General features: G+C 47.7%; 1 protein-coding gene across 1 annotated transcript; it reads right to left on the reverse strand.

The window, feature by feature from the left end:
- Window positions 1-9,636: 9,636 nt before the first annotated feature.
- Window positions 9,637-11,304, reverse strand: LOC149324933 (uncharacterized). The gene has a single exon (XM_089565179.1). The coding sequence runs from the start codon at window positions 11,302-11,304 to the stop codon at window positions 9,787-9,789; it is 1,518 nt and encodes a 505-aa protein (XP_089421305.1). The 3' UTR covers window positions 9,637-9,786.
- Window positions 11,305-12,333: the final 1,029 nt, after the last annotated feature.

Genomic DNA, 12,333 nt, shown 5'->3' on the forward strand with positions numbered 1-12,333 from the left:
TTCTTCTCTACGGCCGAGACCCGGACCAGCCTAGTGAAGTGCCAGAGGGCCCCCGTCGTGTCCCATACGCTTCACTGGACGACTATAAGGTTGAGCTAGAATCGCGCTTGCAAGTGGCGAGGGACATCGCAAAGGAGGCCTTAAAGAAAGCGGCGAAGCGCAGGAAGGAGGTGCACGATCGCGGTGCTAGAGACGCGCCGTTTGAGGTGGGGGACAGCGTGTACATCGAAAACTGCCAAAGACAGATTGGGTTGGCTCGTAAGTTCCAGACGAGGTGGAGAGGACCGTGCGAGGTTGTCGAGAAGCTTTCTCCGGTAAACTTCAGGGTCCGAGACGTGAACCGCCGCTTGATAAGGATACACGCAAATCGCCTCAAGTCGGCACCGGTTCAGTATTCACGAAATGAGGAGGGGGAAGCGCAGATTTTGATGGGGACCGAAGTGAAGCGGAGCGCGCAGATTGTTCGCAAGAAACGCCCTCTCCTGCATTTGTTCGGCAAGCGCCAGAGGTTACGGCAGGAATGCCACCGGATTTACTTCATGCATTGCTGGACGAAGGAGCGCGCGAGGTTTCCGCGCAGATAACGCCAAGAGAGGCTCCTGCCATGAGCCCTCGCGAGTCCCAAAGCAGACAAGGGGTCACACAATTACTTGGTACGGCTCATGAACGCCGATATCCGCTTCGAAATCGGAAAGCTAAGTCGGACTAATGGCGTAAACAGAGCGGAGTTGGGGACTGGTTAAGACTGTGTAATGCTGCAGCTCATAACATTGCTATGTGCTTATGTGTTAAAATATCGGAGTTGCTAGTTAAACCTTTCTGCCATTAAGTGACACTTTTACAGGATGCAGAACATGCCCGACTTCCTTTCATTATCTATATATTTTTTGTCTGTGCCGTGATTGTGCTGGAAGTGGGAGCTCCTTTGTAACTGTGGTAAATTTATTTCGTCCAGTTTGGACTAGCAAGGAGAGGCTTGGGTGCTGAGTTTCATGTTTGTCTGTGAAAGAAGATCAGTGCTGCCCCTGGAGACGCCAGTTATGACAGCTGCGGCATATGGTGCAGTGCAGTGGTGTTGTGTGCAGCGAAAAGTGTTTTGTCGGACGGAATGTGCGAGGCGATTCAGAAAAAGAAGGGGAGCTGCCTGGACTCAAATGTTCGGAGAACATTCTTCTGGAGGGTGAGCGAGTGTGACGTTCCGTGCGTGAAATACCAGGGCCCATATCTTCGTCGGAATCTTCTTTGTGCTCAACCGTCCTACTCCCTGGTCTCCCCTTAAACGGTCCGCGTTCGGCGGCGCCGCCTAGACGGAGCCCCCAGCGGCGGCAAGCCACTGAAGGGGTACAATGGTACAAAGGCGCCGGCCGGAGGGAAAGCCAGCCCAATTAGGCATGCCTGGCCGTACAAGGACAAGAGAAGAAAGCTGCCGGCGGGAGACAAACGACATTCCAACGAGGGAGGTCGGGGGGCCGCAGGCGCCGCCGTGGAAAGGAGGAAGAAAAAAAAACATTCCAGTCGGGAAGACAGGAGATCGGGCGTGGCCGGCGGAGCAGATATAGCTGGCCAGTGCGGACGAAAGACGGGGGGAGGACGAGATCGTTCACGAAAAAGGGTCCTTTAGCGCCGAAGCCGGACGGCGCGCGGTTTCTGCCAGCCACCGACGGATCGCAACTCCGAAGCCCCTCCATCGCCCCCATGACGGCGTCGCCACGTAAGCTCGGGCACCCCAGCCTCTAATGTACAATGTATAATTATTGATTACATCAATTTGTTTAAACTGAGCCATTCGGTGTCTTCTTGCCTCTCCGTCCCGTGTGGACCTGCGCATTATGTGGGGTCGTCACACCATACGCCCCGGCCAGATCCACGGGGTCATTTATCCTGCCAACGGGTTAACAAGCGAACAGCTCATGGCAAACCTCACGTGCTACTCGTGCAGGATAATAAACGCCAGGCCTATGGGCAATAACGGAGCAGCTCTAATCACGGTTGAGGTCTCCAGACTTCCCCGAAAAATTCATCTGTACAGCATACTCCTTCCGGTGACACCTTATCACCCGAAATCTATCATATGTGAGACCTGTCACAAAATCGGACACAGGGCAATTTCGTGTCCACTAGTCGACCAACGTCGATGCTCGTACTGCGGTCGCCTTGCACATGGAAACCTCGAGGTTTGTCCGACGGAACCACTATGCCGCAATTGCAGAGGTCCCCACGTAGCCACGGACACAAAGTGCCCTGCTCGGCAGCAGGCTACAAACCCTTGAGGAATGGCATTTTCCTTCGTATCCGAGTATCGCGACGAAAAGAACGCAAACAACAAGCCGAGATTCTACGTGGTAACCAAACAGTGTCGACGACGGCGCACAAGAGCCCTGTCAGTACACAGCAATCAGCCTCGGAGTCAATTGTGCTTGTTAATCAGGGCTTCCCTCAACTACAATGTCAGCCGTTGCAGAAGACACGAGACAGCGAACATAAAACTAAACGGCAAGGCGCGCACAAGCCCACCACACAATCTGAGAGCAATAGTGAAAGGAATGCCACCTCCTCTCTAAACGCAGTTTTTGAGCATACCGCGACGGCACCAAAGCAAGCGTGCATTCATCGGGTTTACGCTGAAACACTCCGTGATACGCAACGCGGCGCGCAAACGAATATTGCACAATATAGTTCGCGTACGCTACACTTAGATGGAAACCAGCTCAAGCGCATTATCGAACTGGTCACTGCCGACGTGATCAAGCGTATGCTCCCACTCTTGTGAATGTCACAGGTTTCTCCGAATCAAGAGCCCGAAATTGGGCACACATCATCTTCACTTCCGCGTCCCTTTCAGTTTAATAATGGCAGGAATTAGCGCGAAACCACATGACATTTTTGCTTCGGACTCTCCTATATGGTTCTTGCAATGGAATTGCCGGGGAGTCCGTCGCAAACTAGCGGAACTTCAGAGGAGACTGTCCATCACGCCAACGCCTCCTCTAGCTGTCCTGCTTCAGGAGACTGGCATTATTAAGCCCAATCTAATAGGGTACAAACCTTACTGCACCCCTTCCATAGAGCACCGGCGCCCCGGGCCAGGATCGCGATCTGCGCATCCAATGGCCAATGGGCAGGCATGCGTTCTTGTTCTGTCGAGCACGGCCCACACTGGACTAGATACTTTCGCGTGGTGCACGCAGACGCAGGAGGTAGCGAGAGTACGCCTTAGCTTAGATGGCGACCAACAAGCCTTAGTTTTTTCAATTTATGTGCGATCATTCGGTACTACGACATATCTAGTGGATATGTCTTTTGTAGAACACTTCTTAAGGATATATCACCAGGATCGCGTTGTAGTTGGGGGTGATTTTAACGCCATGCACAGCAGCTGGGGACATCATCACTCAGATGCTAGGGGAAGGCACCTTTGGCAGCAAATTGTCAGAGCGAAACTGACCATAGCCAGCGACCTCACGCTACCTACTCGCCTTGGCCAGCACAAAGGTCAACAAGACACTTCCCCAGACTTGACACCAGTGTCTCATCCCGGTGAGATCCTATGGTCAAGGGCTGATGATGTCATGGGCAGTGATCATTATCCCGTGGTGGTCTCATGGGCTCCTCGAGGGCGAAAGTCATTACAGCGGCAACAGCGCCGTCGAATAGAGGAGCACGTCTCATGGGACGATTTTCGTAGAATGCTCGGTACGGTGAACGTTCCCACAGGGTTAGACGAGCTCATTACTCAGATCAGCGATGCCAAGAAGAAATTTACAACGAAGCTTTCAGTCAAGTTCGATGCCCCAAAACCGGACTCCCACCTTTTGAGTCTGTGGAATCGTTGGCTTCGTGCTCTCAAGGCGTATCGCCGATCAGGCCAGACACTCCATCGGAGGCGTACTCTCACTCGCATCAGTCAAGAAGTTGTGAAGTATACTCTGCAGCTCGCTCTCCAAGACTGGCAGATGCTGTGCCACTCACTCAATGCAGCAGCTAAATTATCGAAGGCCTGGCACATATTTCGAGCTATCCTTGAACGCAAGAAGCCGATTTCCCCTGCCCAATGCATGGCCTTGAAATTGAATGTCTCCCCGGAGAAGTTAGCTATACAAGCAGGGAAGGTATTTTTCCCCAACCTGAAAATGCAGATGCCTTGCGTGCGGTCCCCGTATCAGGTACATCAAATAATTACGACGTTTCCTTCGCATTAGACGAACTGGAGGCAGCTCTGTATGACTCCAATCACAATAGCGCCCCAGGGCCGGATGATATACGCGACTCAACACTTCCGAACCTTCCCAAGTCACATAAATTTGCCCCCTTGAAAGCCACGAACAAGTACTGGGCCAACGGTGATCTTCCTCTTGCCTGGAAGAAGTCAGTGGTTAATACCAATTCCACTACCTGGCAAGCCAAGTCGAACATTACAAGACCTCAGGCCAATATCGCTGACGTCCAACCTTTGTAAGGTCATGGAACGTATGGCTCTAAGAAGACTTGAATGGTACTTAGAAGAGTACAACGTCCTGTCTCCTATGCAAGTAGGTTTTCGTCGAGGGCTCTGTGCCCAAGACATTCTCAGAAGGCTTTATAACGACGTTCTAGCATACCCTAGCAGCGCACAGCTCCTAGTGGTTGTTGGGGTAGACGTCAAAAAGGCGTTTGATTCCGTGCCCCACTCGACCATACTTCGCCGGCTACAGGAAGTGGGAATAGGCGGCAACCTCTACCGCTTCGTGAAAGCCTTTCTTGCAGAAAGAACTTTCTCAGTAATGCTTGGTGATACTCAGGGTGAATGGCAACATAACCAAATAGGTGTCCCCCAAGGCGCTGTCATATCACCGGCTCTTTTTAACATTGCTATGCAAGGTCTCCCGCCAATGCTGTCCTCGATACCCGGTCTTAATTTTGCCGTGTATGCGGACGATATAACGTTATGGACTAATTCAGGGTCCCCTGCAGAGCAAGAACTAGCCCTACAAACAGGCCTTAATGCCGTCCATGAATACATCAAGAAGTGTGGCATGGAAACCTCTCCCGAAAAAACCGAGTATGTGGTTGTTTTAAATGGTTCGCGGGTACGAGCCGAGGCCGAACGCAAACTTATCTCTCTTCATTTAGGGCACTCAGTTATCTGCCGGAAAGAAACAATCCGTATACTTGGCATGCTCATTGACGAGGATGGAGGAGCCAAAAGCTGGCTTCATAACACGATGCATAGCTGTCATCAGGCATTACATCTTATGCACCGCGTGTCTGCGCGTGGATGGGGAATCAAGGAGGTGGGGCTCCGTCAGATTACCCTGGCACTCATAACATCAAAAATCCTGTACGCATATTCGTACATGCGGCTTAACGCGACCCAACGCCTTCAGCTTGAGCGAATCAATCGCAAAGCGATGCGCCTGGTTACTGATCTGCCGCAGTACTGCCCAGTAAACCTACACGCATGCAGCAAAATTAATGCCCTGAAGGATCTGGCAGAGCAGCAATCGCTAGCCCAGCGAGTGCGTCTCTCCACAACGGCGGCTGGCCGACAGATCCTGCGGGCATTTGGCTACAACGTTGACAACTTAGAGCCACTTTCGTCCGCTGCCCCGCCATGGGAACTGATCGACTTAGTAGATGGTATGCCATTACCAAAGAATATGAGTTCGGCTAATCCTCAAAGGCGCAAAGCTGCCGCCAAACGGCACGAAAAGACATCATACAAGTTAGCCCAGGAAGGAGCCATCCAACTATACACAGACGCCGCTCAGTTTCAACACTGCGCCGCTATAGCTTGTCACGATTCTGTGTCAGATACCTTTGTAGTTCAACGGCTTCCCGAGGAACACACCGTCACCAATCTCGAACTCGTTGCCATACGACTTGCCATTACTCGAATAGCAGAAAGACAAGATCCGGCTCCTTGCACCTACCATGTTTACACAGATTCACAAGCAGCGTACACCGCCTGCCGCGCAGGGGGAGCTGACTATGCCGTTCTCAACACTATTCGAACAGAAGCCCCTCGCTTGCGAGAGGAGGGCTGCACTTTAATTATCAAATGGATTCCTGCACACGAAGGAATCACTGGAAACGAAAAGGCACACCAGGCAGCGCGCGCAGCAGCTCTTTCCGCACCTTTCCCTGGATCCACATTCGTTTGCGCTTCTTGGCCCCCTGATGACGTTGCTCACCCGACGTCGCCCCATATGGATAGGGCGGAGACATGGCATCGCGCACAATGCTATCGTCGCCGCATACTCCAGAACGTGGGCCACCCTGAGCAACTATATCGCCGTCCACATAGCGGATTCCGGAGAGTAGAGGCAGTGCTCCTTCACCGAGCCCAGACCGGCCAGCTTCTATCACCAGCGAAGTTGCACCTCATAAACCCGCGCTCATATCCGACTCCTCAGTGCCCGACGTACCCTGCCAGAGGCACGGCCGAACATCTCCCGTGGAGCTGCCCTACTTTTGACGCAGTACGGGAGAGAATACTCAAGTCCCTGGGCGGGCTTCGCCCTGGAACCCTGCAGGATTGGGTCGATCCGCCATCGCACATCGGGCCATCAGACGCACTCCGGCTGTGGCGAACTTTTCTTTCCTACTTCAAGGAAGATGAAGGGCCACGCCATCACTTCGCGGAGCCGACCTCGGGACGACACTACCTCGAGGAAGAAGCGGACACCGGTCTTCCACCCGCATTCCGACCTTCACCCCCACCCCCATTCTCACTCCCAACCTTAACCACTCCCCCACCCCAACCTCCATGAAGCATCTTTTTTTTTTTTATTCAATACTGTCAATCCCATCAGTGATCGTAACAGGGAGGGCATTGAAAGTACAGAGGCACACAAACAAACAAAAAATAGCAATGGTAATTAATCAAAGTACATAAAAAATATAACACGAGATTATACATTAGAAGATACGAATAACAAATAAACCAGAGTGAGGAGCTTGTGACATGATTTTGGCGGACAATAATACCACAAGTGAAAACACAAACGGAAGGAATAACTTGGTAATGACATATATGAACTCAATAAATACTAAGATATAAGTAGTTGATTTTCCACACGTGTGCTAAAGGAATTCAATGATGGACTACTAACAATGGATGTGTTCAAGGTGTTCCATTCGCGTATAGCACGAGGGAAGTATGAATATTTGAAAGTGTCAGTACGGAATGAAAACTCGTTTAGAGTGTGTATGTGTTTATTACGTGTTTGTCGCGTTTGTGATTGTGATATGTATCTTGAAGTGCCGACTTTTAATTGATTGTGTACGAGTTGGTACATGGTTTTAAGGCGCGCTAGTTTTGCTCTGTTTTGAAGGGTTAGTAGTCCTGCGTGTTTGATTAGTTCTGTTGGTGAGTCTGTCAACCTGTGTCTATTAAATATACACCTGACCGCCTTCCTCTGCACTGCTTCTATTTGTTTAGTGAGCTTGTTAGTGAAAGGAAACCAAACAACATTAGCATACTCTAGAATTGGTCTGACATATGTGTTATATGCAAGAAGCTTTGTTTCTGATGGTGCTAGTTTAAGGCGTCTATTAATGAAAAATAACTGTTTTAAGGCGGTTGATGTGACATTGTTAACATGAGAATCCCATCTGAGGTCAGAGGTTAGTGTTATGCCCAAATATTTATATTCGGACACCGAATCAAGAGGAATATTGTTTAATGTGTACTGAAAATTTGATTTGTGTATCTTTCTGGTTACGGATAAAGCAACTGATTTTTTAACATTAATAGTCATCTGCCATTCTTCACACCACTTGGTCACTGCTGTTAAAGCGTTATTTAAAGCTATATGGTCATTGACGCAGTTAATTTCCTGGTAAAGTACACAGTCATCAGCAAAAAGTTTAATATTGTGAGAAATACTAGTAGGTAAGTCGTTTATAAAAATTAAAAATAATACTGGGCCGAGAACACTACCTTGTGGCACGCCGGATGTAACATTAGTTGTTTCGGACTTAACATTGTTAATTTCGACGAATTGTGTACGGTCAGTCAAATAATCAACGATCCAATCTACTATAGGGCCAGCTCCAAGGGTTGCATTAAGTTTCATAATAAGTTTGGAATGTGAAACGCGGTCGAAAGCTTTCGAAAAGTCTAAGAAAATGAGATCGATTTGTTTCTGCTGATCAATAGCGAAGGATATGTCATGTGTAAGTTCGATTAGTTGTGTGACTGTAGAAACTCCTTTCCGAAAGCCGTGCTGAAAAGGTGTTAAAATTTGATTTTCCTCTAAGTAGGTTGTTATGTGCTTTAAGATAATGTGCTCTAGTAACTTGCATACAGTGCTTGTTAGTGAAATTGGTCTGAAATTTGAGGGATCTGATATGCTTCCTGTTTTGTGTATAGGTGTCACTTTAGCTAGTTTCCATTCTTTAGGAATGGTGTGCGATGACAATGACTTGTTAAAAAGTATTACTAAATATTTTGCTACCCATTCGGCATATCTACGCAAGAAAATATTAGAGATTCCATCAGGTCCTGATCCTTTCTTTGTGTCCAAGTTTAATAAGAGGTTTAACACTCCTGCTTCTGTTACAGTAAGGGGTTCTAAATTATTTCCTGAGCAAAAACTAATACGAGGCTTAATTCCGTTGTCTGTAGTGAAAATAGAAGTAAAGTAGTTATTCAGCGTGGTTGCAATATTTCTGTTTTCCTCTGGAGAAGCTTGGTTATCTTTTCGTGATTTAGGGTTCAGGTGACGCCAGAACTTTTGGGGAGCATCTTTTAAGAAACGAGTCAGCGTATTAGTAAAGTAAAATGTTTTAGCTGTTTTTATTTTGGTTTTTAAATCAGTGATGGCCGAGTTTATTTTTTCAATTCTTTTTGGTGATGGATGGCGTTTCTGCACTTTTTTCAGCCGTCGAACTTTTCGCTTGGCATGAATTACGGTTCGAGTTATCCATGGATTACGTTTGCGTATTCTCTTAGTCTTGGTAGGCACATAATTAGTAACGCAATATGACACAACGTTTTTGAATCCCTGCCACAATGTTTCTATGTCAGTATTAATGTCATCTGAGAGTTGCTGAAACGGTGTTAGTTCATGTGATAAAGTATCAAGTATGGTAGTGTCGTCAGCTCGGTTGTAGTCTGGGTACGTTATGGTAGATGGAAAACAAGGGGCACTATGATGATGCGGGACAGAACACATTACAAGTTTGTGATCAGACAGGCCATCTAAAATTTCAACCTTTGTTTCTGGACAGGAGAAGTGACTACTCAGGAAAACTAAATCTAAAACATTGGAGCTGGTTCCTTGCACACGTGTGGGTTCTGTTACAATTTGCGAGAGGTTAAAAGAAAGCATTATATCAAAAACAACATCAGCGCAAGGTGAGGTATGGTGCAGTGTATTCCAGTTAATATCAGGAAGATTGAAATCCCCTAAAAGTATTAGTCTCGGCCCCTTAACATGATGCTGCATATAAGTATACAATGAATGAAGTATGATAGGATCAGAACAAGGACTAAGATAGACGCAACCCACAACAATTGAAGAATCAGAAAAGCAGAGTTTGCAAAAAATTGCTTCAACCCCTCAACTTCAGGTAACGTAACGAAATGTATATCTTTTCTTATCACTAATGCCACGCCTCCGCCTCGCGTTAGCCTGTCCTTGCGTGCTATGGAGTAGTTGGGGGGAATTACTTCAAAGTCTTTGATTTCTCTTGTCAGCCAAGTTTCTGTTATAGCCATGAATTCTGGCTTTAAACCTAATAATAAAGATTCCAAGGGACCGAGCTTATTGATAATACTACGCGCATTAATGTTCACGAAAGTTATTTGGGACGTTGTGGACGGCGCGTGCGTAGAGCCCGTGTACTTGTGTCTTGGTTTTTTGCCTCGGTTAGTAAAGGTGTAACCCGATGAGCTGCAATTGGTGACACTTCACATTTTTCGTTGTCCCAAAAGTACAATTCACCGTTTATCTTTAGTTTGTCGAAAACCAGCGACACTTTTTCACCGCAATCTTTTTTTGGTTTCCCGTATTTCCATAGCTTTTTTCTGATTTCGCGGACACGAGGCGAAAAATCTTCACTGATGGTAAACTCGGTGCCCTTTAATTTGTGGCAGTTACGTAAAATGTTCGTTTTGTCCCTGAAATCTAGAATCTTCAGTATTATAGGCCTTGTTTTGTCTTCTGCTGGTCTACCTAGTCTGTGAATGCGTTCTATTGCAACTTCTTCCAGTTTTAAGGATTCTTTAACAACTTTTTGATTCACAGCTCGCTCCAGCGAGTCGCTATTTTCTTCTTCCTCTTCAGGCATGCCATAAATTATAATATTCGATCTTCTGGAGCGGTTTTCGAGATCGTCTACTTTCAATTCAAGAGACAATACGAGTTGCTGAAGATTTGCAACATGCTCAGTACATGACGAAAGCTTGTCTTCAAGTAGGGTAAGGCGTTCTAGTTTGCTGTCTATAGATGTTAACCTTTCTTCTTTTATTGTTTTTATGTCATCGGCTATCTGTCGTAGCTGTTGAGAAAGTTCTTTCATATCAGGCCCAGGATTTGTCTCAACGTCACCCGCAAGTAGTAACAATTTCAATATATGCACCACATCGCACACTGTATCAAGAAGTACCGCAGGGCACGGCAGCACAACAAGGCAACGCTCGCTGGATCTAAAACATTTCCCAAAAGGCTTTCTTACCTGCACGAGGAAGACAAGCGGGTTATCCATCTGTGCGCAAGCCCAGCTGCCGTGCCCTTTGGTCTGAAATCCTTCGTTGACGGCTTTTATAGCCCAGGAAGCTTGCAGCGCCGCTAAGCATGGCTTGAAGACCACACTGTCGCTGCCGCTAGTCGTTGGCGATGGTAGGTGACGAAATCCATCCGCAGATCGTAGGATCAGGGGCGTTGAAACGTTGTCGTTCCATAGCACATGGACATGTTCGTACTGGAAGTGCTGACGTGGTTGTTTGCATCCCGACGGTATCACCAGCAGGCTGGCAATGATCTGCACGAGGAAGACAAGCGGGTTATCCATCTGTGCGCAAGCCCAGCTGCCGTGCCCTTTGGTCTGAAATCCTTCGTTGACGGCTTTTATAGCCCAGGAAGCTTGCAGCGCCGCTAAGCATGGCTTGAAGACCACACTGTCGCTGCCGCTAGTCGTTGGCGATGGTAGGTGACGAAATCCATCCGCAGATCGTAGGATCAGGGGCGTTGAAACGTTGTCGTTCCATAGCACATGGACATGTTCGTACTGGAAGTGCTGACGTGGTTGTTTGCATCCCGACGGTATCACCAGCAGGCTGGCAATGATCTGCACGAGGAAGACAAGCGGGTTATCCATCTGTGCGCAAGCCCAGCTGCCGTGCCCTTTTCTGCCGCAAGGTATAAAGACGTGCAGAAATAAAGACGTTTAAAAAAACATTATTGCTCAGAAAATCGTACTCCGCCGCATACAACTAGCCCGTCAACATGCATCAGCCTATGAAGGGCTCGACGCAGCCCACACATACAAAGTCAACTGTTTTCTCCCTATGATTGGCAGCAAGTCCTAGCGAGACGAGGTGCTGCACAGTGCAGGAAACAAAATTGTAAAGCTCTGCCTAGTTTAGAAGCAACGAAAGAAGCCGTTCTGTACTCAGCATAGGAATTCAGACCATAAACTTTGTGAATCGTTTGGTACCACGCTTTCTATTACTGGGAGTTGAAATAATTTCTGTATTCTTTGCTCCTATCAATATTTGTCGTAATTTTCCTTACAGCGAGCAACACCGCAACCTACTGCTTGCTATCGCTGAACATGGACCAGCTGTTGCTCATCGCATCACGTCCGTGCCACTGGACGCAGGCAACAGGGATGAGCGTGAACTGTTTCTCTTCTACTTTGTATTGTATTTGCTCGGCTACGCATTATCGGCTGCAGCTCTGGCTGGAGAGCTCCTATCAAAATCTTCATGCCGAGAATCGTTGCATCGCCTCTTCACCGAAACAGAAAAGTGAACAATAATCAGTTTCCTCTTTCCTCAGATATTTCATCTTTTATTTTTCACAGGAACAAGGTACCATATTTACGGACCACTGTTTATCAATTTCGCATAGAAACATTTATCGTTCCCATACTACAGAAGCGTATTTCCTCTTTAGATAGTGTCCATAACACATGTCGCGCAGTGCCTCTTTTTCAACTATTTTCTGGTGACGCCAAGACTGCACTTACAATGACTTTGCATTGAAAAGTACGCCGAAGTTCACGTCGTGTGTGTAGTAACCTGCAATTTTGTCACGAACGCATATTATACTGCTTGAAATAACCACACGGCTGCGTTCACATTGTTTGGTTTTGAAGCAAAGGTTACAGGTTTCGAACCTAAGA

Source organism: Amblyomma mixtum, unplaced genomic scaffold, assembly GCF_055824585.1.
Source record: "Amblyomma mixtum isolate Tamu unplaced genomic scaffold, ASM5582458v1 scaffold_11, whole genome shotgun sequence".
NCBI lineage: Eukaryota > Metazoa > Arthropoda > Arachnida > Ixodida > Ixodidae > Amblyomma > Amblyomma mixtum.

Excerpts from the sequence above, each read along its gene's own strand:
- LOC149324933 (XM_089565179.1), bottom strand. The coding sequence starts at position 11,304 with ATGGATAACCCGCTTGTCTTCCTCGTGCAGATCATTGCCAGCCTGCTG.